The 27,059-nt window shown below is 42.6% G+C and overlaps 1 protein-coding gene across 9 annotated transcripts in view; it reads left to right on the top strand.

Annotated features, from left to right (window-relative positions):
• ZBTB20 (zinc finger and BTB domain containing 20) overlaps positions 1-27,059 on the top strand; it is a 501,190-nt gene that overhangs the window by 441,070 nt on the left and 33,061 nt on the right. For all 9 annotated transcript variants that reach the window (XM_032098516.1, XM_032098514.1, XM_032098519.1 and 6 more), the window contains 2 exons: positions 6,169-6,356; positions 25,179-26,786. In XM_032098516.1, coding sequence (XP_031954407.1) covers positions 25,199-26,786 — 1,588 coding nt within the window. In that variant the 5' untranslated portion in view covers positions 6,169-6,356; positions 25,179-25,198. The remainder of the gene's footprint in view (positions 1-6,168; positions 6,357-25,178; positions 26,787-27,059) is intronic.

The raw sequence follows: 27,059 nt of genomic DNA on the forward strand, positions 1-27,059 counted from the left end.
TTTCAATCTTACTTTAACTTAATCTCTGAGTTTAATTTAATTATGTTAATCAGTCTCCTGTAAGGGATTTTGGAGTTTATTTTACTTTTCTGTGTTGATTAAATTTTCCAGGCTTTTATTGCACTAGAACATTGGGTCTCTCTTGTCAGCTCTCCGTGCCTCCCATTCTTGCTTTGCAGTGCTCCGCTGGGATTTCTCTTTCATATTACATTTTATGGCGATGTTTTCAGGAGTTTGTGTTTTCCATTGTATGACACAAACTTGCAATCAGAGATTTTAAACAAACTGCCAGTCATGTAGCTGCAACAGCATGAAGATCAATGTGGCTGCAAAATCATCAGAGAAGCTGTGTGAATATTCAGGCAGTCAGCCTGTGCAGGACTTTTAACTACTGAAGCAACACTTCTGGCAGGAAAACTGTGATGGCTCAGGTGGTTTGTAGGGAGCTTGTTTTGGGAAGCTTCACCCTCAGCTCTGTCATTCAGTGTGCCCTGAATTTTGAGGTGAGGTCTCTGGGCAGATTTCAGTGGGTTTTTGTTGTTCTTTCAGGCCTATTTTTTTATATTCAGTGATTGTACTCATCTCTCCCTCTCTTTACTTTGTCAGTTTCTAAATATGTATTGTCAATGTCATGTCTGGAAGAGACACAACACTGGCAGTGATAAGCACTGATATCAGGAGCTGTGTTAGTCGCACACAGGCAGAGGAAGAATGTGAAGCAGAACACTCAGGAAAAATATTGCTTAAAATCAGACGTGAACTATTTTCACACTCTTATTTTTAGGATCTGAAAAGCCGGAGGTTTTTTTTTTTTTTCAATTATATACAGCCTCTGTGAATTACTAAGGTTACAAACGAACTGTGCACCAGTGAGTTAAGTGGAATGCTTGGACACTACAGGCATCTCTGACCTGAGGGCACTTACTATAAGGTGATGCCATATCTGTGGAGAGGTGAAATAATGCCTGGAACATGGGTGGGCAGACGCAGCCAGCAGCAGCACTTAAACAACATCAGCAACCCTGTGGCATGTTCCCTCTGTGCTGTTTAATATGCGACGAACAAAGGTCTGGTTGGTGACCCAGCCCTCCCTGTATTCAGAGGCTGAAAACTGCCTCATTATTGTTCATTATGTATTATTATTCTCATGCAGCCACATTATCATAGCTTCCCCTGAGAGCCAAGATGCTACTGTGGGCTCTGCACAGCTACACTGGTTCCTATACCTGAGCTAATTTGTTCATTGCTAACCTGACGTCTCTGCAGGACAGAGAGCTATTCCCCTTGTAAGGGAAGGTTCAAGCATTAGTTATAGCTGCTGTGTGAGAAGTACAACATACACTGTCTATTTTTGACAGGGACCTCGTTTGCTGGCCCTGCTGTGAGAACGTGTTAACTCATCCAGGGGAAATTGATTCCAAACTCAAGTAATGGTTGCAAGGGAGATACATGCAAAGAAATCAACTGTGGAGAGCAAGTGGAGAATTGAGGGAGAGAAAGTTGTATGCAAGAGTGGCAGCAAGAAAGTGTGGCAGGGGTTTTAAAGGCATTCCAAAGCTCAGCAGTAGTAATTAGTTTCTAGATAGCTTTGAGGTTAGGACATCCAAAATACTACCCATTCTGCCTTCAAATTAAACAGAAATGAGCCAATTCTAGTTTACAGCCAGTGCCCAGATCATTACAGTCGCTGCATCATTGTGAGTTGCCCACCATTTGAGATCTTGTTGTAGGACAGTGCAGTGCTAAGGTATGTGGAAAGGAGCGAATGTCTCAGTGCAATGAGGATGCTGACAGAAAACAGAAATAAAATGATGGCAGTGATTGTAGATTTTGCTTTACACATGAGCTGGTAAGCACTGATACACACAGTTCAGTTCAGGGATGACAGTGGAGGCAGTTAGCCTACTATTAGTTGCGGGAGACCATAGAATGGAGAAAGAAGGTAATATATTTTAAGTGGTGGAAATTAACATAATGAAAAATAACACAATAAATATAAGGGAATGCTGAAAGTGAATACTAGCAAAAGGAAAGTACATGGACATAGGATAGAAAATTTGAAGTGTTAGAGTAGGTAGGATATATAGAAATAAACTGGATAAATCTCTTGTAAACCAGGAGCAAATACAAATTCTGCAGGGACCCTCTAGACTTTGAAAGGTCAGTATCTTTTCTGTTCCCAACTCCTGGGATTCTGTGCATCAAGTCCATGTACAGAAGTGCCATCTCTTTGCTGTAATCCCCTTCTGCCGTTCTTCACAAGGAGCAAGGATGATGATGGCCCTCTGGTAATGTTAAGAATAAGTTCAGTATGGGAAAGGACTCATAATGCACCACGGGTGTGTGTGGAGAAGGAGATAACTGGAGATAACTGAAGCCCCTTGCTTCAAGAGCACATTCCCAAGTCTTTTGCATTCCCAACATGGCAACTATTGCCCTTACTAACAAGTAAATAGCGAACAGCTCTTTTCCAAGATTAGTATGTAGAGAAGAGCGTAGTCATAAGAACTAAAGTAGCAAGGTAGACTGACCCTTGCTACTGAAATAATCACATAGGATTGCCAATCAATGAAATCCAGAGATGGGACATAAATAGGTGTCATTTGGGAAGGTTCCACAAACAATATTTATTACTTGTTTCATTCTTGCTCCTACCCTTGTTCTTTCAGGGTTTCTGACACACCTATAACAATTCAGTTTTCCGAAGTTAGTGTGCCATTTTTACCTTCTGGAACATGGCGATATATTAGAGAGCTTGCTGATGGAAGTGTTCATAGAAGTAGTGTGCAATCAGAAAAAAAAATTAGGTTGGAAGGGTCCTCTGGAGGTCTCTAGTCCAATTCCCTGCTCAGAGCAGAGCTGACTTCCAAGCTGGATTAGGTTACTCAGGGCCTTGTTCAATTAAGTTTGGAAAATCTCCAAGGATGGATGGAGATGCCACAACCTGATTGAGTACTTAACAACTCTCCCTGTGAAGACTATAGCAATAAGATAGCAATAGAAGTAGACTGTGTAAGAGAATGTAAGAATATTTAATTAGAATATATAGGTGAAGATCATGGCAATAGGAGCTTTCTGTATGGGTGATAAGGTAGAACAAAAGAATAGCAATATACTTACAGCAACAGCAGGATTGCTCTGGCTTTGCCTTTGCTGGCAACAGTAATTGGACATTGCAGACTGGAGAACTTTGTTTGGGTTTCTTCATAGGTAGTTTTGATCACAGTGTCTCCAGGATTTTTCTTTTCTGAAAAGCTTTCTTTAGATCCTTAGCTGACTTTGCTGATTCCCTTAGCCTTCCTCCTGTGGAAGCCTGCATTCCTTTCATGTGGTAGTGACATGCAGAGCATGTCTGAACAGTGAGAGAAATGAACTGCTGTGGAGAGGTGTCATCTCCAGTGCCAGTCAGCACCACTGCTATATTCTTACCATCCCAGTGAGCAAAAGTCACCAAGCTGCAGGACTGCAACATGGAAAGATGATGACACAAGAGCATCTTGATAACACAGTGTCAGCCTTAGAACTAGGCAAAGCAGAAAATATATGGGTTTGGATAGGAAGACGCAGGGGATGCTTTGCACAGCCTCCTTGGTGTCACTACCTGTTGCTCTAGTATTTTTTAACCTGTCCCTCTAATGAGTTTCGAAGGCCTGGGAGGCACAGGCAGGATCAGCCACAGAATGAAACATCAGTCAGTGCTTGGTTTAACAACAGGACTATGGCTGTGCTAGTGACTGACAAGTCTTGTTTACTCAGACTAAGCCCCCACTCTGCAAATAATAGTCTCCTGCCCAGGGTAGGCAGCTTTGTGTGTGGATAGACCTGGGGTCAGAGGCTGTATTCCAAGCATGTAACTTGGGCTAACTCTGAGCTGAAAACAGACCTTAAAAGACAGCAGTTCAGCTCCCAGGTACAAGCTACTTCATTGCCCTCTGCATCCAGAGTCCAAGCCTACACGCAGCCTTTGCTTCCTGGCCAAAAAGGTGTGCGATTTGTAAGCTGCTTGGGTAGCAATGCTGTAAAAATTCACTGGTTTATGCACGGATTTCCTGCAGTCCCCAGCATGCTGGCTGCCCATGGGAATGTCCTGGGATCTGGAAATGAAGTGTGTGAAGGTGTGCCAGAGTTTGTTTGGACTATGCCAAAAATCCATGTGGACTGTTACAAACAAAACATATGCAGTCCATGTACTTTAAAATCTATGTGCTCACATACAAGCTTTGTGTCTCAGGCATTCTCATCTGTGTAGCAAGAGATGGATTCTGATGACAGAACAGGGAACAAAAGGAAAGATGCCCAAGCTTGGAGTGACAAGATGCTCTGTTTACTCTTCATGAAAAAACACACTTTTAAATGGCTTCATTTTCCTTCCATTTACAATGGAATAGATCGGTTCAGCCCTTTGCTGTACCTCTACAACTTTAACTAAGGTCCATTTAGTCATGTGCTATTGGTTTCGATCAGATTAGACTTCAGCCAGTGCATTTTGACCACATTGATTATAGACGTGTAGTTTACAGCAGCAATACCATCTGCCCGTCCTGTGGCGTGGAGATTTGTAGTCCCGGTAATCCAAAACGCACCAGGGCTGCCAGAGCTGCGGGGTTATCAGTGTGACCCCGTGGTTCACCTGCAGAGCTCAGTTCCCCGGCCGGCTGCCACCGGGCGCCTCTTGCTGCCCCTTGGCTGGTCCAGGGCATGCCTTCCGCGCCCACCACCTCCTGGGAGGGGCTTTTCTGGAGGAGGGGTAGGGTACGGATTTGTTTTCTTTCTTTCTGGCCCGTTTAACTTCTGTTTTTATTCTAATTGCAGTTTTTCTTCCCCGCTCTGCTCCTCGCCCCGGGCCGGGCCGGGCCGCTGCTGCCCCCCGCCGGCGGCCGCAGGTAATGGCGGCAGGTCGGGCCCTGCCCCCGGCCGGGCGTGCCGCCCTTATATAAGGCCTTTATGTAAGCGGCTGGCCCGCTCTGCCCCTCCTCGCCCCCCGCGGGAACGGCGCTTTCCGTGCTGCACCATCGGGTTAAGGATGGAGAGGCCGGCGCAGCCCTCAAACCCCGTCCCGCGTGGGACGCAGGAGGGCAGAGGCGCGCGGGGACAAGGGGCTCCCGCCCTGGCCCCTCATGAGGAGAGTCCCGCCCTGTGGAAAGGGATCCGCCGGCAGGCGGAAGGCAGGACCTGCTCCCCGGGTGCCCGGCACTGCTCGCGCCTCGCGTGTCGGCAGGAGAGAACGCGTTCCACTGGGATGGCTCCAGCCTGCCCGGCTCCCGCTGCTCTCCCGCAAGAGTGACCAGGGTTCTCCCCCCGGCGTGCGGCGGGAGCAGCCGGATGTTTGCCGGGGTGCCCCAGCCGCATCCCGGGCCAGGGCAGCAGTGTCCCCGGCCGGAGGCTGCCTCCCGAGCCTCGGGGAGCACAGAGGCAGCACCTGCACCTGAGTAACGGAGGGGGAGCAGTGAGACAGGTGCTCGCCGCCCTGTTCAGAGTGCTCACTGTGTGATTCAAAACCTGACACTTCGCCCGGTGCCTCGTCTTCCCCGTCCGTGAAACTAAGGGGGTGACTAAGTACCTGCTTGGTGTACCGCTGAGCCTTAATTCCTTGGAGGTCCTGGACGGACGGAGAGTTCGTGTGCACAGCACCCACAGACAGTTGTTTGAGGTTCTGAGTCTTAATGCTTTACTTAGATGACCTCTGCATCTCAAAATTGCCTCAGTGCTTTTCCCTACAAAACAAGTCTCTGCACTGATTCGTTTTGAACTGGAAACTTGCATATTTGTTTGCTTTTCAGACAATTCTATTATATTTCTGTATAACTCTCTCTATTCAGAATGCTACAGCCTTGCTTAATATTTGTCAAACGGCACTCTGACTGTCTAAACTACTGGGACGAGTTTCATTTTATATGTCATCAGTAGGGGCAGAATAAGGAGCTTCGTGCTTGGCCTATTTGCTGTAACACAGTCTCAGGGCCATTGCATCAGAGTCAAAACAAGGAGCAGCTTGTTTCCAAACAAGAAGTATGGAGGAAAGTCTTCTCTGCCTCCTTCCCTGTAAGGGAAAAGAGAGGCGAGAGGGGGGTGGTGGTGGGGGAAGAAAGTTATCTTTAACAGATTCTAAAAATGCCTTTTCCCAAATATGCAGTCAGTCCCTTCAAAGGTCTCTTTGTTTATTTTCAGGAAGAAACCCAAGACAGCTGAAAACCAGAAGGCGTCTGAGGAGAATGAGATTACTCAGACGGGTGCATGCAGCGCCAAGCCGGGCCTTCCCTGCCTGAACCTTGAAGCTGTTCCTTCTCTGAGCCCGGCCCTCATCCACTCTCCACATTCACCAACAAACCTGCACGCACACACAGGGTCATCTGACTGTGAGTACACCAACATGCTGCTGGGCCTTGCTGGGGTTCTTGAAAACACCTCCCTTACTGTGGACCACGTTTTCCAGTTGGATGCTCTTTCCATAATGTCATAAGCAGTAGGTCCTCAGGGCTTACCTTTTCCCTTCTTTGGGAATTACACCTGATGCAGAACATTTTTGTGTTAAGGTTGTGATAATGTAATCAGCCAGAGAAAGCTGAGAGCGTGCTGTTAGGTCAGGTTGCTGCTTATTACAAATTAAAAAGGGGAGACCCCTCAAGCATGTTCCTGTCCAACTAGAACTGTTGCTCCTCTCCATGTAGTCACATGCTTCTCATTACCCAACCAGGGGAGTTTCAGCCTGTGCTGAAAACAAATGCCTGGCTCTGAAGCCTAAGACTGTCAAGTGTTGCCACGAAGACAGGGGAGTGTGTTGTGGAGAGGATCACTCTGTGAGAGTCTGGAAAATCTTTGTGGACCTGTGTGGTTGTACCAGCTTTAAGGCCCTTGTTGTGAAGGCATTCACTTTCAGATTACTCAGCATGGGTTAACTGGCCTTTAGAAAATGTTCTTCCCCATTTTGCCAAAAAATACAAAAATAAGGGAGGAAATTATTAAAACTGGATTTTGGAAAGTCATCTTACCTCACCAGCCCTTCAAAACATTGTCATTTCACATTGGTCCCTGCCCGACAGTCTCTTGGGCAAGAATGTGCAGGGTAATGTGAATCTAATCTCTCACTAGTTTTAGAATATATAGTTTACCTCTTCTGTGGTGGTTTAGGATGTTGTAAAACTTACAAGACTGGGAAAAAGGAGGAAGATGATGACACCAGGTTTCAACAGCTCAGAAGCCAACCAGACTTTGCAAAAGCCTAAAAAAAAAAAAAATCAGGGCATGACAATAAAAAATCAGATTAAAAAGTATGTGTATCCTTTTCTTTTTTTAATTTAAAAATCCTGCCTCAGGGCCAAGCTTGGAAGCAGTCGGGTTATAGGGATCATCACTATCAAAATCACTTTAGCTGCAATTCATTCCTGTTGGCTTCTGACTTTATTCATTATGAGCTTCTGCCAGAGATCTTGATTTTAATAGAGCTGGTAAACATGGGGGAGACTTTCCTAAATCTCACCTGGTGATTTGGGGAGAAGAAAGAGATGTGAAACAGTTGAACAGCAGGCAGCATGCAATTTAGTATATACAAGAATTCTCTTCAAATTGGACATGTCAGGCTCTTTGTTAAAACTGGAGTGCACTTTTGTCTTGTAATATTTTCTGAAAACAAAAAGCTTGTGAAAAAATGCAAAAAATGAGCAGAACAACAAGAAAAAAATAATCCTTATTTTCAAACAAAGAATCCCTTTATCCCATTCACAAAGATGAAAGAGTTCATTAGTAAATGGGATTTCAAACCTCACACTGATTTTTTTGACAGTACAAATGGAAACCCATGAAAGCAACCTTAGGACAGAGGCCAGCAAGGATTGTAGGGAACTTGGAGAATGAGCTCCTGCTTTTGCTTTCTGAGGTGGCCAAGTTCAGGGTGAGGAATATTGGCAGAGGGCAGCGGGGGAAGGTGGAGTATGCAGCTCTTCATGCTCTACCTGTTCTGTGGACAGTCTTTTAGACCCCTAAGTTTTTTATGTCCCCAGATCACCTTCCAGATGATCTCACAGGCCTTCTCCAACCTAAACAATTCTATTACTCTATAAATAAGAATAAACTGCCAGCCCAGGTTAGATGCTCCTTTCACACTGAAAGTATGGGGGATTGTTTTCAGAAAATGGGTTTAATAGCAATTTCAGCATTAATATTGTCCTATCTTGTGAATTGTTGAAATTTAGTTCCCAAAATATAGCTAGAGTCCTGCAAAAATTCAAGAAATGGTAAGATGTCTTGTGGTATTGATCTGTTAGCTGATTCTATGAACTTTGAAACCAATAGAAAAGCTCACAATTATTTATGATGGGTTATGACCTTTATCAGGCTGTATTTGTTGGGGGTGGTATGCATATATTTAATTTTTGGCATGCTCTTGCAAAATAGCAAGAACTCACATGAACTAAAATGAGGCATGATGAATATTTACTGCATATTTGCTATAGCTTTCTACCATGTATTGTGGTATTCTTTTTTAATATTGCCTCAATTCATAGTGCTGGAATATGTTCATGGGCACAAGAGATTAATTTTTGTGGCTCCCAACATTTCAAAATGGGCTTTCCTGTCGTTACAAATGCTTTTTCCATACCTCTGATGTGCCCTGCCTTTTGGATCAATTCTTTCCCCTCACTCTAGAATCCCTTTCTTTGTCCTTCTCTTCCCCTCCTCTCAGAGCTACATTGCCACATCTTTCTTCCTCTCAACTTTTGGACCCATGGTGATGCTTTTCTTCTTTAGATCAGCAAGACTTCCTGTCCTTTCCCCTACCTTTAGACAGCACAACATTGCTTCTTCTCCTTTGCCCAGACCATGCTACTGCCTGTACCCCCACAGATGGGCAGATACTTCATTTTCAAAGGGCATTCTTCATTCTGCTGGGGAGTTTTTCTAGTGGATGGAAAATAATACAAAAATACTTAAAAGCTGGAGTTAGACAGGAAATTTCGGAGGAATTTTCACTAAAAAATTCAGAAACACCCAGAAAGAGTCAGCATGGTAGGGTATATTAATTCTTGGAAAAATGCACAGATGTACAGATAGTTTCATAAGGCCTCATTCATGTATCTGGGAAAAAAAATACTTGGGTTTTATGGGCCACCTATTCAGATCAGTTTGAAATCTTCACTGACCATTTTGCATGCGCAGTCACTAGTGCTTGTCAGAAAACACCACCACATATTTGTTATTATGAGAAATGTTCAGAAGCCAATCTACTTTAAAATATCAGGGTGCTTTTGGAATGATTCAGATCAATTTTTTTTTCCAAGCATAGGAAATAAAAACTTAGTGATAGCCATCTGCTCCTCAGCTGTAAAAGGCAGAGGTGAAGAAAGCCTAAAGCAATAGTCTGAATGCTAGTCTTACTGATATGAATACTTAGCAGAAAAAACCCTGTGTAGAGTCATATGTGATGCACAACATAGTTTAGGGTTTCATTCTGTAGCATAGTATGTTCTACATGCTGTTTCTGGTGCCACTTATTCCAAATGACATTGCATTATTTGTCACACTTGTAGGACTGGGTCCTAGATTTCTGGATTTGAACACTCTATTTCCAGCAGAGATGAGTCCTTGAAGCTAGGTCCAGAACACAGGATGCATTGTGTCCAGTCCCATCTCTTTAAGTCTTGGGAAATGCTGACTTGTGCAGTACAATTGGAGAAACAAGTTAGAGGAAGAGGGAAGAGGTGCTTCCTGAGGTAACTGTTTTCAAGGAGGGCTTGGCAGATAAAAACCACCACTTGGAATTAATTTGGAATTAAGCGATAGAGTGAGCTGATAGAACTCCAGCTGGGTTATACCTCTAGCTACTCAGCTGTCACAAACAGATCTATGTGCTTACCCAGAAGAAAAGTGCTCGTGCAAGGACAAACACAGGTTCTGGAAAGTTTATAAGAAAGCAAAGGGAAGCATATGAGATTTGTGCTATTTGCACGTTTTCACAAATTTCCTTGCTTATGGATGGAGAATGCATAAAGTGCATGAGGTTGTAGTTCAAAAGCTGAACAGCCTCAGGTAAAGTTTCTAAAGATTTTGCTGAGATGAAGGAGGTCATCAGGACTTGGCTGTATTTAAACTGGTTTGGTCTGTATAGGCCACTTATTTCAGGAGCCTTTCAGAATGCAGCTATAACTATATATGTTTTTCAAGTGCCAAGAGATAAGATCATTTTGGCAGAAACTTTCACGAGTTCTCCAAGATACAATCAGACAAAAACTTCATTCAAACTCTGATGTATGCATCTTAACAGATGTGTCCAAACTCAAAGGAATCCCACGGGAACAGTGCAACTGAATCTCTTTGTCTCTATTGATAGTTAAAAGAGTTATTCTTAGACATTGGATGGTCCATCTGGGAAGGAATTTGTTCCAGACAAGACAAAAGCAACATCTTTGCAAAAAGTTTCCATGGGACTGAGAGGCAGGTTGGACAATCACTGGAAAAACTTCTGAAGCAGTTTTTATGATTTTAGAGAACACAGAATTCTTGCAGAGACCTGAGATTCTGGTAAGGAATGAGTAGTGAAGGAAAGTAAGGCGTGTGTATTTTTTTTTTAAATCTGTTAAGCAATTATTGGCAAGTTGATGAAATAGGGGAGGACTTTCTAAAGTTACATTTTAGCAAGGGATCAGGGAGGTTTTTTGCATTAAATAGAATGCACTTTAAAAGCACTGTCAATGATAGACCACATCTGAACTCTTTTGCCTCTACATGCTCAAGTACCATGGCTGACTTGATCCAATTCCAGCATTTTTCAGCTTTCACAGGATGGGAACTTCAAAGCAGAGTATTTGTTTTTTTCCTTCTAAGTTGTGATTTTGGTAGCTTTATAGCCTTCCAGCATGACAAGGAAAGACAGAGTGGGAACCTCACGAGATTCCTGAACTCCACAGAGCATTGAGAGTGAATATGTAAACTCTGGGTTTTCATTTTCTTGAGCAGCTAGAGGGACCCACCATTCCCTTCCCATGAATCTGCCAGTTCGATATGCCTGGGGCTAGTATAGAGGCTGGATAGGTCTGAAGGTGGTTTGGCCTCATCTTTACCTTTTAGGTTTCCTGTGTTTCTCTTTGAGATTCTGTGTCAGGAAGAGAATGGTTACATGCCCTTATGGTCTTCCTCCTCCCCCTGGAAATATGTGGCTGTGATTCCCTAGGAGCTGCTCTGGAGCTTTGAAATGGTCTTCACTCTCAGTGAAGACAAGGGGACCCTGATTCTGCCAGCGTCCTTGTTTAGAGAGTCAGGCAGTATGTCAATAGTCATTTCAGCTGTATTTTTGCTGATCTATGTATGGCATGTCTTAGCTAATGCTGAATATTTTTAGGTTGTTTTTGGTGACCTAAGAAGTGATGTATGTTTAGATATCTGTTTTAGATGATATAATAATAATGATGCAGGCCTTTTCTGTAGAAAGCTAAACTGAAAGCAAGTATATCCATAGTTCTCAAATACTGATGTCACAACACTTAATTATACTTTCATCTTGCAGAACATTTGAAATTTTGTTTAATATCTGCTTCTCTTTTTAGTAGTCGTAAGTGATTTCTATGTCCCATGCACTTGTATTTCTGTTTGTAAAATTATCAAAGAAATATCAGTCAGGAAGAACTTGTGTTTTCATAGAAGCAGATGTATGTTGCTTGAATTGTGTAGAGACAAAAGCAAGTACAAGCACAGGTATGTAAAATTATAAGCTGAGCTCACCCTGCCTCTTGAAAAAGCCATCACAATACACTGAAGAACTGGCAGTGTAAAATGTTGTACTACTGGTAGGAACTGGTCTCTGTATTCGAATCAGTGCGCTAAGTGAGTTTTGTCAGGTTGGTCTCTCGGGCTTTTCCTCTCTTGAGAAATGGCTAATAGCATATGGTACTTCAGTTACGAAGTCAGTGAGTATGTTTTCAGAAGCAACTGTGTCACTTTGGAGCCCAACTTTCACTGGTGCATAAATCACTTATATTTGTAACACATAGATGCCTTTGAAAATTTGTCTAATTATCCTAAATGTTGGTTCTATTACTTGATGCCCTGTAATACTGTCTTGATGTTAGGTTGTGGTGTTCAGTGCTTTCCTTACTGGTCTCCATTTAGAGAACTGTCAGTGATAACATGCATAGTCTCAGCTTTGGTTTAAAACTGCCATGCAAGTTCCTAACTCTCATGATTTCAGGGGACATTTTCAGCATATTTGTGCAGTGTGTCTATCCTTTCTAAATACCAGGGAAAAGGATAAGGCTTATTGCTCCTCACAGTTCCCATAGCTTCCATTCTTGAGGTGACTGAGTTGGTATTGTAAGTCATGCTGCAGCCACTGAGACACACTGTAACTGCCCAGTAAGATGTCTGCAGTCTGTTTCTGAGTTTACTTGTTCATGTCTTCAGAGTCAGCCCCTCCAAGATTTTAATTACCATTTTTTATGTTGACAGTCTTCAGTAAATCCTTCTTTTATATATATTTCAATCACTTCACTCATGAAATGAGAGACTGAGGAATATGTACCAATATCTATCACTGTTCAGTGTATCAAGATGTTCCAGTACTTTTTTTCAATATTTGGGATTTTATTTGTTTTTTGTATGTGGGGTTTGTGTTTGGTTTGGTTTGTGGTATTTTTATAAATCTCCAGAACAGTGCTTTCCTCTTCTTCCCTTGAGCTAGCTTACCTTCTTCCATCATACTCCATCTTGAAAATGAAGCAATAATGTCAATTCCACTGTAGAGTTTCTGTAACCTCTGTGATTACCTTTACTGCTTTCATAGATAGTAGTCTAGTTAACACACTGACACTACTACTTGCCTGCCTAATCTATCAATCCACATAGTCTACAGCACTTCATAGATACCAATCATTGTTCTGTTAACTTTCTCTGTCTGATATGTTTAAATAATGTTTTGTTACAGTATTTGTCTTTATGCTTTTAGTGAGTTTTTCTTTAAATTTCCTCTTCGCCCTACCTAATCTTTGTTTTACATCTAGTCTGCTACAGTTTATGCTCAGTTCTATTAATGTCACTTGGGCATGATTTCCATGTTTGGAAGAATAAATTTTCAGCTTTAATGAACTCTTATACCTTGTTATTTAACCATTGTAGCATTTTCTGCTTCCTCATTTTTCTGTTGTTGTCCTTGGATATGCATATGGACTCTATTAAAAGTATTATTAAGGCCACCTCCCTGCCGTTCTTACGGATTTTACTTCCTTATCTTTTCCTTTCAGACTCTTTCTGACTAACTTCCTCTTCTTTTTTTCCTTTCAATAGTTGTTCTTCTCAAAGTTGCACATACCAAAACTGTCACTTTGTGATCTGCTTGAAGGATGTCAAACATGGCATGCCAATCATTGTTATTTCATGTCTTAACCATACATGCTACTGCTGTCATCTCCTCTGTTTTAATTGGGTGAGAAGACTAAACCAAATGTGCCGTTTCCCTAATACGGTCTTCAGAGGAACACTTCAGCTTTTGACAGGTGACTCTTGCTTGAAGGAAACTGAAGCAGCTGCATCTATATCTCCTTTTGTCCTACTGTGGGTTGTTAAAATGCTGCGTAGCTCAGTGCTTGCATCTTTCTTGGTTAGTCCCTTGTGTGCTGTAGGGAGACACCTTCCACACATTGAGAAGCATTGACTGGTGTAGTAGTGGCCTGGTTTGTTGCAGCTACACAACTCCAAAGTTACAGGTGTAAAAATATGCTTGGTCACCTCCTGCTCCTTTTCACCACTGTGATCTGTTCAGCACTGGAGCTTTTTGCTCGTCTCCCATAAGCTTTCATAGTTGCTTTCTTCTCTTTTGCTTACCTGTGGTAGAATAGCCGTGTAATCTTTGTGCTGTGATCCCCCTCAGTAACTTTAGAACAAGGTATGGCCAAACCAGTATTCAAATAAGAGAAAACCAAAACAATTCTTGCATTGTTCACAACTGAACAGAGGGAGCTCTTTCATTTGAACCTTTTTTTGAACTGAAGCCTTAACATGGTAGTGGGGGAGAACCTGAAACATAAAACGAAGGAATTGTTTAATACCACCTACTAATGTTTATAAAGTGTGCTAGGAGGTGTGTGGGGGAAAATCATGTTCACAAGAAACATGGTGTTTGATCTGCTCCATGGGTGAAAGTCAGCTGTAAGCCATCAGAATGTCACTAAACTTCATTTGCATCAGGGTGTTTGCCTGGTATCACAGTGCATGGAGACCACAGCGGTGTGTTCTGGCTGGCACTGTGCATTTGAATTCCCAAGGATACCAGGTGCTGTCATTTCTAGAGGAGATGCCGTTGTGCCATCTCTTCCTTTGTGTTTTCAGTGGCTGTTTTCATTGTGCATGGAGTCATTCACAAGGCTAAAATAACATGAGATCCAGTCTTATGTATCTACCACTCAGGAAAGAGAGTACAAAGAGAATTCAAGAATCTGTCAGCACAAATAGCTCCTTGAGGAATTAACTGCACCTATGAAAAAGAGACAAACAAATCCTAGAACCCCTACTCATCCCAGCTTTGTTGTGTTAAACACTGAAAGGATCTCTGCCCGGCTGGGATGTGCAGTGTATATACTCTGTATCAATCTGTGACATGTGGTGAAACGCTTCTTCTTGAAAGCCCACGAGAGGGAAGTAGTATAAATTAAGAGTAATCTCACAACAGCTATTTTTGCGTTCTTAACCAGTGAAAATGTAAGTGTAGCAATATTGTGCATCTATTAAAAATCTTGAAAGGCTCTTTATAACTAGATGATAGGAGTGATAACGTGTAATTTGTTGATGTTACAGAGATAGAGAAAAAAACACAAAGTAGCAATTTTTGTGTGAAAAGGGGTATGATACAGGAAATAAAAACAGAGAAAGGGACTTCTCGTAGTTTCATGCCTGTGTGGGCAACCATGTCAATTTTAACAAGAATACCTTGTGCTTTGATCCTATGCTACATTTCAAAACTGAGCAGATTCCCTGTATTCAAAAGTAAAACTCCCAGATGCTATCTCTAGTGTTTTTGGTTGAGTAGAGGGTAGAATGTGCCTGAAGGCAGACCTGAGAAATAACTCTCATGCACTGCATTAATATCACCTGTTGGTGTCTGAATGCTTGTGTATGCCTGTAATTCCAGGGCCTTTTCCCCAGGGAGTGGGGGGAAGCACTGGAACTGACAATATACATTTAATGCTAGAGTTCCATCTGATGATATCAAGCCACCCAGGAACGCTGTGTTCTTGCTTATTGCCTTGGTTTATTAATTTAAAGCATTCAGCCATACATTACTATTCCTATGAAAACTAAGTAGGTGATTTTGGAAATAAGTCTGTTCCCAGAGATCGCAGAGGTCTCACTGAGGACAGTAACATTTCCTGTGGCCTTCGGTATTGTAGACATGAGCATGTGCTGCTTCCCACTGATATTTAAATCTGAATTATAAGCAGGCCTGAACACTCGTCCCATAAGCTCAAAATAAAGAAGCCACAGTCCAAAATAGTATGAATATGTGTCTCACGACATTTCTAAGTTGAAATATTCACCAAAGCACCCAGTTGTACTAGTTAACAATTATCCTTTCACTAGTAGATAAAAAAGACAAATGGAAAAAATAACCAAATAAAATCTAGCATTTTCATGTGGTAGCTTTCCTCTACTCAGGGCTGAGACAGAGGCACTGGAAAAGATAAAAGAATCTTTTCTCAGCCCTGAGGACTGGCATTTACAATTTTTCATCCATCCCTTGTTTCTCCCATCAACCATAGTTCTGTGACCAGAACAAAACCTAGACTGAAAGGCTTTTCTCTGGAATCGTGGAGGAAATAAGCAGTGCTCTCCCACAGAACTCAACCATAACTGACTGCACCCTTTTCCTAACAGACTGCTGCAAACACTCCCTGTAGAGAATTCTAGCTTGAATGGAAACCTCCTAAACAGGTAATTACCTTAAGAGGTTTTAATCTATATTTTCCTTTTAACCAAAGCCCACAAGCTTTCAGGCTTACTGTATTTAACCACACTCAGGTTGATAAGCTTTTCCTCCTTGTCTTTCTGCCTGAAGGAAAACCTAACAATACAGGGTGAACATGAAGGAGTTCATGAAATAGCAATTGTCTCTTTCAGAGACATGTTTTAATATATTTGCACCTATTACCTTCTAATCCATTCCTTCTCCAGACACAGCTCCCACCTCCAACCCCAGCCCCTTCTCCTCCCTAAACATGGTTTCTGAGAGAGGATATAAGTTTATACAGTCCCCCCACAGCAAGACAACCAAAAGTAATCCTTATCCACTTCCCTTATGGGGATTCAGTCTGAAATACACTATTAGGATTTAAACAAAAGCCTTTAAAGCAGGTGGAGGTATTCTTAAGGACTAGAGTAGTCTTTTAATCAGGGCCATAGAATAGCAAAACATATCACCTTGTTTGCCTACATTTTCCAAAGAATTTTTTTTGTTCCAAGAAGCATCCCCCCTAATCTTTTTTTGAGTAGGGAGTGCTCACACCAGCATTGCTGGCCCACGTCCCTCTTTCCCTGCTCAGTGACTCTCGTGCTGTGGGTCCACCAGTGAAACATGCACTCTGAGTAACAGCACCTGGCACTGGGAAGGAAAAGGAGAAATAGATGGCACCTAGATTTTTAAAAAGATGAACTGCCTTAAACTTATAGCCAGTTAAAACAGTGGGACCATGCTGGGGTTTGGCAGGATCATGCATGAGCTCTCTGGGAGCAAGAGAGTGTGGTAGAAATGGATTTCGTGTAGAACATGAAAATGTTCCCTACTGAACATCTCTTACAGAAGAGATGAGCACAGCGTTGTTTCTTTTCCTAGGAAATGGTGCCATCATGTGGCACCACATTTTCTCTCTGTTTCCTGTTTTTAGAGGGCAGTTGTGCAGTTTTCTCCCTTTACATTTTTAAAAAGTGCATTATAATGCTCTTTGGCAAACTTATATTTCACTAACATAAATAGATTACAACTGACCGGAGCACGGGAATTAACATCCTTGTCGTGCTATGGCCACAGCCTGTTGAAATCCCTGTTAATGCAGCTATGACAGCTCTGAGGCTTCTTCTGTAATGTCATACATGTTGCTTGGAGGTGTTGAGGGTACCCACAGGAGGGGTATCCTCCATCAATGCAGTCCACATCTGTGCTATGGAGATACAATGGCATGGTTGTAGATGGTCTGCAGACAAGGTCTGAGAGAGGAACTGAGATAATCAGAGTGTATGTGTTGAATGTGGAGGTATATTTGACTGGACCCCAAATATGTGCCTGGGAATAAAAAATGGCTTTTGCCTGTATCCTCTTTGAAGTGTCTTTGGAATTTCTAAAATAGCAAGTATACAAATTGGATTGAGAGTGAGAAAAGTAAATATCCTGGCTCAAAATGTAGTACTTCTCTAACTTAAAAATAGCTGAACGTGCTGTTAACACTGGAGCCTTTGGTCACTACACTGCTATGAATTGGAGCCAGTTTTTACCTAGTGTTTTACAATTGTAAGTAAATTGGAAGCAGGATGCTGACCCTAAAAGGAATAGAAAAATTAGCCACTAGAGTAGTTTGAAAAGAAAACTAGGTTTTTGTAAGCCTGGAGAATAAAATTTGAAGACACCTGTGGAGTTAATTCTTGATATTTCTGTAGTACTCTTTATCAAAGGGTGCAAAACAATCCACTAAAATTCCTGGAGGCAGGTAGCCCTGCAGGACCGGGTGCATGATGCTGTCCTTGTTCAAGGTGTGGAGAAAACTGAGGCACAGACATTGCCACCTGTGGACTGTAGAGCAGACAGGATTAGTGTGGACAGACACCTCCTGACATCTGTCAGGCAAAGCATAGGAAGGTGACTCCCTGCCTGCCCCCAGGCCTGGAAGCTGAAATAGAGGCTTTTGTGCTTGACACTGGAGATTTATGTCCTCTGGGTATAGAAGCCATTTTCTGTACAGAACACCTATGGTTTAGTCTTCTAAACTTACAGTTTTATGTAAAATGGATATCTCATCATTCAGTACATGCTAAAAAGGACAGGGCAATTAACTGAACAAATCATCCATAGGAAATTTGCCGAGCATTCTCTAGTCTGCAGAAAAAGGCTCCTGAAAAAAAGTTTAAACAAACTCACTCTTATTTGCCATCTCCTTGGTGTGTTTTCTCCTTGGAGAATAAGGTTGTGTTCGTGTGTGCATGCATTTCTGTCTTTCAAACGAATGTAGTTATTAGCTACAAAATTTAGAGAAGTTTGACAGCTTTCAGAACACAGTGATTCTTTCTTCCATAGAGTGTATTACTGACACATTAATAGATGTTGTGCTGGTAAAAATACAGTACTTCCTGTTAAATGTAGACTGCTACATATTTTGATTCTAACAACAATCTGGTAGGGTTAGGGCAATTTGTGTAGTGTCATCTGGTGTTTGTTTTGGATAGATATTATAGAAGGAGATACTGATTTTCAAGATGTTCAAGCAGATGATTGGGTGAAAACTCCAGCAAACCTTTAAAGCAACAGAAAGCAAGGGCTACTCCTGGTCAGATCTCCTGCTGAGGATACAAATGTTCTTCTATATTCCTGAAACTTCATATAAGCTTTTCCTCTTGCAGGCCTCTGTTTAGAATGAGGCCAAATATTCAGAAGAATCAGTCTGAGCAGGCGTGGCTGAATTGGTCTCTCCCGCATCTCTAAGATGTACTGAGAAGTCAGACATTGCCAGGTTTTCAGGATTTGAATCCTGGTCACTTCCTTGAGTGAAAGAAGTGTTACTCCACTAAATTGGTCCCAGAGAGTTGGAAGCTGATGCAGTACTAATGTTGTGTATGAAAACACTATATAGGAATTTTTGCTCTGTTAATCCAGTTTTATAGTAACTAACTTGATAACAACAGAAAATAAAGCTTTATCAATTGGCATAAGTCAGGTCATTGAAGCTGAAGAAAGCACCCATGCTTGTTGCAGTGCAAAGTTTGGAATACAAGACACGAATGTATGGAAATGAGGACTTCGTATGGAAATTGTGGGGCTGGAGTAGCTTTCACATATTGTGATGGAAATGCTGTATTTCCACGGAACTGTTGTGTTTATGAAAGAGTTGAGATTTTTATTCCAACATAAGGATTCTTTACTCACATATATCTTTCTTAAGGAAAATCTGTTTTGGTAACAGGGCTTTGTTTGGTTGGGGTTATTTGTTCTGTAAGGTCTTTAACAAGTATCATAGACAATGATATATAGGCAACTCCTTCATGCACCTCCCTCAGTTAGAGTACTTTACCCACTTTAGAGCTGCATTTTAAGTGAAAGAAGGACAAGCTGGAGAGAAGATAGAAGAAGATAAGTATGAGGAGAATACCTATAACCAATGAAGATGATTTGGAGACCTGAGTTTGTATTTTCTAGAAAAGACAGGTCTAAAGAAGAAAAGTAGAAGAAAAGTGAGGCACCTTCCAGTATATGAGAGAGTGCTATAAAGAGGAAAATGGTCAATAGTTCTCCCTGTCTGTTAGGGGAAGGGGTTGAGTAATCAGTTTCAAAGTTAAATACTAAGAAATCTCTCTTGCTAGAAAGACAGTAGACAGTCTGTCTGGGGAGGGAGGTGAAATCCACAATGCTGTTTTTGCAGACATGGTAGACAAATTTGTGAAGAGATAGCGTAGATAAATTATTCCCACATGAGGAAAAGTAGTAGACTAGATGACTGTCTGAAGAACCTAATGCATCCTTTTGATACAAACAGGAGGCTGTGGTCATCCAACAGTTGATGTGGAGACCAAGGATTAGAGATTTCCAAAACCACACATGGTAGAGGAAGAGAGTAAGGACTAGATGATACTGCTTGTCTCCAGCAGCAGCCGGTTATTAGGTTTGTTGTGCTCCCAGGAGCTAGTGGCTGGATTACTGTTGCGCAGAGAAACAGCTCCAGAAGCAGGAAGACCACCTACTAAGCCTAACTCTACATCTTCATCTGAGCCCAGGGTGTTCTCCCAACTAGGGAAGCACTTGTCATTTTGATAATAAAAACACAGAGACCATGTGCTGTCTCCAGCAAGATACATCTCCAGCTTTTCCACCACCTCTCAAAGTGTGCATTCTTCTCAATGCAAGGCTTGAGAAGGTTCTCAGAAAGACAAACTAGGCAAAAACACCAAGCTAGCTCTAGGTGATCTTGTCTAAGTGAGACATCAGTAAGATGTTTTGCCAGACAATTTTCTAAATTTTGCTGCGGAAGATTGAGGCAAAAACTAAATCTATATCTGTCTCAGCAAGCCCACCAGTTGTCAAGAATATAAGACAATTATTTTCTATTCCCCATAAGTATGAAAGCACACAGTCTTTGGGTTTCACTCTGCTAGTCATTCCTGTGAAAGAGCACACAGTGAGTTTCCAAAAAAGCTTGGATTCCAGCATCTTAGGCAGTTTTGCTTCAGGTGAAGGCTGTACTGAGCTACTGCTGAGTTACAGTAGCTGTGGTGGATTCATCACCACTGTGTTTCTAGAAATGGTAGTCATTACTGTGCAATGAGCTTTGAGATACTGTGATTTTAAAAGACACTAGAGAAAATCAAATTCTCTGATATCCTTCAGTTATGAGCATTAAGACTTTCAGGAATTGCCTTTGCAGAAAGGGACATCTAGTGGCTGTACAGGAAAAAATCTTACTAAATGCATTTTCAAATGTGCAACGTAGCCATTTGTGAATGGCCTGCAGTGTTCAGCATTCTGTACATATTTTTGCTTCTACTACATCACATGTTTTCTGGTCATTTTTTATCGTTTTGACAAACAAAAAAATCACCATTTAAAGCCATAACTTCCTAGCTCTATGTAGGTCTAAGTACGGTAACTCTGGCAAATAGAAAACTGCCTCAAGCCATTCTTGATGTACCTCACTGCTGCACTTCCACGTTTTCTATAGCATCTTCCAGGAGTCCACTGCCTGCTGTTTCCTTCTGTCATTGCCTTCTCCTTTGGTACTGTACTTGGAGAGCTTGTCATTGTTATTGTCATGGTAAAACCTACTTTCTTTTGAATGCCCATAGCATAAAAGTCAGCAGGAGGGGTGGGTGAGATTCAGGGAAACACTAATCTAAGCATTCAGTCATGTATTACACAACAAAAGTTTTTTCCTTTCCCATCCAAGTTGTGCTCCTTCTTACTAGTTGAGGATGAATTCCATGCATGTTTCTGTGAATAGCCTGACAGTTTAATCGGTGCATTTGCATACGAGCAAATGAAGCTTTTTTCAAAGTTGCACAGTAATATGTTTCACCTTTATGCCATGCCAGCTTCAAATTGTATCCCAGGAGGATTTCAAATGTGCATAATCTGTGCAGTTGTCTAGGCTTTTTTCCTTTCTTTTTTTTCTGCCTTTTTTTTTTTTTTTAAACTGGCAAATGCCTATTCATTGCCCATCTGGGTAAGAATGGCCTTTGCATTTTCACATCCATTCTTTCCTATATGGTTTGTGAATACCCCTCCAATCAGAACTTGCTTCACAGAAAGGGGACAAAACCATTTTACAGGAGTTTCTCAGAATAAGTCCATTGGGATCTCTACCTCATGTTTACTGGACAAAAAAAAGGGGGGTACTTAACAAAGACCACTTGAATTTCACAGAAAGTTTCCCACTGTCTCGAGTTTAAAAGAGTGGCAGGCCTGAGAAGAGCCTGAGACAGGAGTCTTTTTCCTGAGCTGGGCATTCTGTGCAGTGACGAGTAGATGAGTGTGCGTGTGTGCAGCTGGGCCTTGTGAGGAGCTGACACACTTTCTGGCTTGTCCAAGGCTCTAGGAGTCTTTGTCAGAATGTGGCATTTACTTAGACTCAAACCTGCATTGGCCAGTTCGTGTTTTGTGGGGAACGTCACCTTTGGACTTTCAGCTTAGAACAGCATAAAGTAGGGGTCAACCACGAAACTTGGATCTGGACCCGGTTTCCTGCAGAGAGGGAAAGGATCTGCGTTGGACAGCAGGTTTTGCTACAGACCAATCTCTGGAATTTGTTAAGACTGCTCTTTATACCGATGTGGCTTGTGTAGTAGTGTTTCTGACACTTATGCAGATTATTTGGTTGCCTGGACTTTGGATAGATATGGTTTACAGTGTTGAATGTCAAGGAAAGTGGCCTAGAAAAATCATCCTCAAAATCTGTATTAGCTTTTTTTAACCATTTATTGTGTGTCTCTTCCAACCACCCTTCTTCTTTTATTCTCAAGGAGTAAATTTCAGTTGCTTCTCAGTGGAAGAAGTGGTAGATGTTCCAACAATGAGAGGATCTTTTTAAGAGCAAACTCTAATAGCAACAAAAAATAATGCCATTGATGAAGTGACTCAGTTGGCTTTCAGACCAGCTCCTACACCACAAGGTGCATCCAAGATCAATTCCTATAGTAGAGCTATTCACATCACTCTTAGAAATGCACACAAACCTCTTTTCTGTAGCCAGGATCAACCTCAACTGCCTGTTTCATCAAGTTAGCTCAGGACCAAATACACTGTGGCTTGACATATACACAACTCTTGATTCCCACAGCCAGGACCTGAGAAGGGCTGTTGAAACTTATAGATGAACCTTGCCCTTCCTCCTTTCTATATGTGATTTGTGGGTTAGTGGCAGAATTCACTTTACTAGGAAGTCATCCAGTCTCATGATGCGTATCACACCTTTCTGGAAAGGAGCTGTCCTAAGGATGCATTTTTCAGAGTTCTGCTCACAAAAGTAATTTTATCTGCCAAGTTGCATAGTAACAAAGTAGGTTTCTTTTCTCAAATCAAGAGACCTGTCTGTAGCATCTCTGGTATGTGTAGAATATTCCACATTGTGCATGTTCAAGGTAGGATTTTGGGTTATTGGGTTAGACTGCTGCATATTACTTCTTATTATCAAATACCTCATTTGACAAAGCTGAAAATAAAGACATGTTTCTGTGAGCATGAGCCCTAGGAGCAAACCAGGTAGTCACTGACACTACTCAAAGATAGATGGACATAAATGGGTAGCTGTACAGTCACTTGCTATAATAAGTCTTGAAAAGAGGTGTCACCTATTTATCAATAACTTTCCCTCCTTCTGTTGCCGCACCAATACAAAGCTTTTGCCAAGGATTCTGACTTTCTGTGTAAATCCATTTTGGATTCTTGTATGATCGGACACGTTGGGCAGGGAAGCATCTGGAAGGGCCTGGAGGCCCCTGGAGAATTAGTCTATCAGGAAGGAGGAGGAAATACATCTCTTCTGTACAATATTTTGTGTAATAATAGTTGCAATGCCCTTGAAGGAAAGTCTCCCAGTTTCTAAGATGTTTTTCTAGTCCTGTGGTAAGTCCCATCAGAGAAAGAAGGTTTCCTGGCTAAACTTATGAACAAGACAGATTTATTTCACACTCTCCATGATGGTGTTAGTGATTTCCTCCTTGTTTCTGCTACGTGAGCATCCCTTCAGTGTGCTAATCACACATGGAAATTAATAACCTTCTGGTACAGGTTGGTTTACATCTGTTAACATGAGACTTCTTCAGACAGCTTGGGCCCATTGTGATTTCCAGTTCCTGACCTTTGTGCTTCCCTTTAATCATCAGCTACTTCAGAGAATTAGAATAACCACCAGTGTCCAAGGCGGTTTCTCTTTGAACCACCAGAACAGAGGGTGCTCGAGACGTTGGTAGTGAATAAATGGGAAGAAAAAGGCAGAGCAGGGAGGATGCCACATTTGCCTGCAAATTGCAGTGAGTAGTGTTCTACTGCCTGTGGATGAGATGTAAAGCACTCCTTAGGGCAAAGCAGAGAGACATTGTTGGGCTAAGAGGCCTGGGTATGCCTTTCAACTGCTTTCAGTGCTATTTATTTGCTCTGTATATTCGTTAGACAGTGACGATAAGCTAGTTTAATTTACTCACACTTACCAACTTTTACTTTTGGATGCTCACTCATTAACAAGTTATTGTGGCAAGAGTGGTTATATCTTTGGTGGGAATATTCAAGACAAAATGCCTGTAATACTAGTGGTCATTTAGCATTGCTTTGTCTAAGTTTCTAGAAACCGAGGTGATGTATGTACTACAAATGCTAAAAGAAAAAAAAATATTAATAGTGTTTTATTTGTTTACCAATCAAGGGGCGCAGCTGATTCTTCATAATTAAAAGGTGAAACCACAGTTTCTGCCTGTCACAACCTAAATAGATGAAAACTTGCTGAAGAGCAGGAAAGGAAATGGGAAAGCATAAAAACCAAAGCAAGCAAGATGAAGATAGGGAACAGTGGATTGAGAGATTAAGAAGTTTCTTTTCAGTCACTTGTAAAAGTTAATTTTGAAGATTATATTGGTTCTGTATCCAAATTGGTTAGATGCTTTTCTAAACTGTTCTCAATTTAGATTATTCAGCCAAACTAAGACAAAATCTTCCTTGGAGTAAATGTCTGTAATTTTCCAGTTTCTGTAAAGTAAATAACAGCAGGAGAACATTTGTTTTTATATGATGGCATTCTGGTGCAAGTCAGAACTTGGGATATGCTAAAAATGAAGGGGACAGCTCATGTTAACTTTTTGCTTTGGGTTTTTTCAGAGGACTGTTTGTCACTATTGAGTAGCAAATGTTCTAAACCACAACCCCAGACAAAACTGTGCGTGGGATTTTAGGAACATTTACAGCCTAAATCTTGAACCAGATTTGGATTTTACAAAGTGACTGCCAGTTTTTTTGATACAAGTAACTGTACTGTGAAACAGAGGCAATCTAGATTGAAATCATATTTTCATATATACTCTTTGCATTAACAGCTTAGGGTCATTAAAGTAAGATTCTGATCTCTTCTGGCATAGGTCCAATCCAAATCTTAAAATCCAGCTTTAATCCATGTGCTCAGTGTTTGCAATTGACTGGCTCTAAGCTTTTTAAAGCTAGATAAACTGATAGGGAGTCCAAGGCCCAGGAGTGTGATTGGAATTTAGGCCCAGCTACACCTGTCTGCATTTGGTTTTGTTCAAAAATTCAGGACTTGATCTTCTGGAAATGAGTAATGAAGTTTAGTTGTAGCCTTACAAAAATGATGTGTTCTTACCGATGTCTCTGTGTGAGATTTTTGCAGTGCAATCGGTTTTGTTTACACAGTGGGCAGTCACCTTTGCCAGTGCTCTCGTGGTGGCCCTGCAGAGGACAAGACTCATTGTGTTCTTTTTGTTTGTTTTTGTCACCTGCTCTGCTCCAGGTAACATCAGTTGCAAGGGGATGACAGAGCGCATTCACAGCATCAACCTTCACAACTTCAGCAATTCTGTGCTCGAGACCCTCAACGAGCAGCGCAACCGTGGCCACTTCTGTGACGTGACGGTCCGCATCCACGGGAGCATGCTGCGCGCCCACCGCTGCGTGCTGGCGGCTGGCAGCCCCTTCTTCCAGGACAAGCTGCTGCTGGGCTACAGTGACATCGAGATCCCCTCAGTGGTGTCAGTCCAGTCTGTGCAAAAGCTCATTGACTTCATGTACAGCGGGGTGCTGCGGGTCTCACAGTCAGAGGCCCTCCAAATCCTCACAGCCGCCAGCATCCTGCAGATCAAGACTGTGATTGATGAGTGCACAAGGATTGTCTCACAAAATGTGGGAGAGGTCTACCCGGTGATTCAGGATTCTGGCCAAGAGACACCCAGGGGAACACCTGAATCAGGCACCTCGGGGCAGAGCACTGACACAGAGTCTGGCTACCTGCAGAGCCATTCACAGCACAGTGTGGACAGGATCTATTCAGCCCTCTATGCCTGTTCCATGCAAAATGGCAGTGGGGAGCGCTCCTTTTACAGTGGAGCTGTGGTCAGCCACCATGAGACAGCCCTGGGACTCCCCAGGGACCATCATATAGAAGACCCCAGCTGGATTACCCGGATTCATGAACGGTCGCAGCAGATGGAGCGGTACCTCTCCACCACTCCAGAGACCACACACTGCCGGAAGCAACCCCGCCCTGTCCGAATTCAAACCCTGATGGGCAACATCCATATTAAACAGGAGATGGAGGACGACTATGACTACTACGGCCAACAGAGGGTGCAGATTCTTGAGCGCAATGAGTCTGAGGAATGCACTGAGGACACTGACCAAGCAGAAGGCACTGAGAGTGAGCCCAAAGGGGAAAGTTTTGACTCGGGTGTCAGTTCCTCCATTGGCACTGAGCCTGATTCCATGGAGCAGCAGTTTATGGCTGGTCTGGGCCGGGATGGGCAGCAAGAACCCTCTCAAGCAGATCAAAATGACGTCCCTGCTGATGGCACTCAGCCGCAGCAGCAGCAGCAACATGTAGATGCCAACTCTTCCTCACCAGAGAGAAGCAATGACGTTGAAATGGACAGCAAAGTGCTCACAGTCAATAACAGCACCGAAAAGGGGGCTTTGCAGCCTTCTGTCAACACATCTGTTGCCCAACCATTGCCAACCACACAGATCTACTTACGCCAGACAGAAACCCTCACCAGCAATCTGAGGATGCCACTGACTCTGACCAGCAACACTCAGGTCATTGGCACAGCTGGCAACACCTACCTGCCTGCCCTTTTCACCACGCAGTCTGCTGGCAGTGGGCCTAAGCCTTTTCTCTTCAGCCTGCCCCAGCCTTTAGCTGGCCAACAGACACAGTTTGTGACAGTGTCCCAGCCCGGCCTGTCAACCTTTACTGCCCAGCTGCCAGCCCCACAGCCCTTGGCCCCATCTGCAGGCCACAGCACAGCGGGTGGGCAAGGCGAAAAAAAGCCTTACGAGTGCACTCTCTGTAACAAGACTTTCACCGCCAAACAGAACTACGTCAAGCACATGTTTGTACACACAGGTAAGAGTACTTCCTTCTGGCTTGCATATGGAGCCAGAGAAGGTCCTTTACAACCATGGACTTAGATTCTGTTTGCCAACCTGCCAGCCCCCAGCACAAACAGGAGGGAGGGCTTATCCAGGGAGCTGGTGTCACGGAACACTTCCTGGGCTCACTGTGCTGAAGTTGAGCCCCTGCAGAAACATACGGATCCCAAACAGGGGCCTAACTACACACGGTGCAGAAACAAGCTCATGTTAGTTGGAGTAAAATGTGTCTTGCATCCATCCAAGG

The sequence above is a fragment of the Corvus moneduloides genome, chromosome 2 (genome assembly GCF_009650955.1).
Source record: "Corvus moneduloides isolate bCorMon1 chromosome 2, bCorMon1.pri, whole genome shotgun sequence".
Taxonomy (NCBI): Eukaryota; Metazoa; Chordata; class Aves; order Passeriformes; family Corvidae; genus Corvus; species Corvus moneduloides.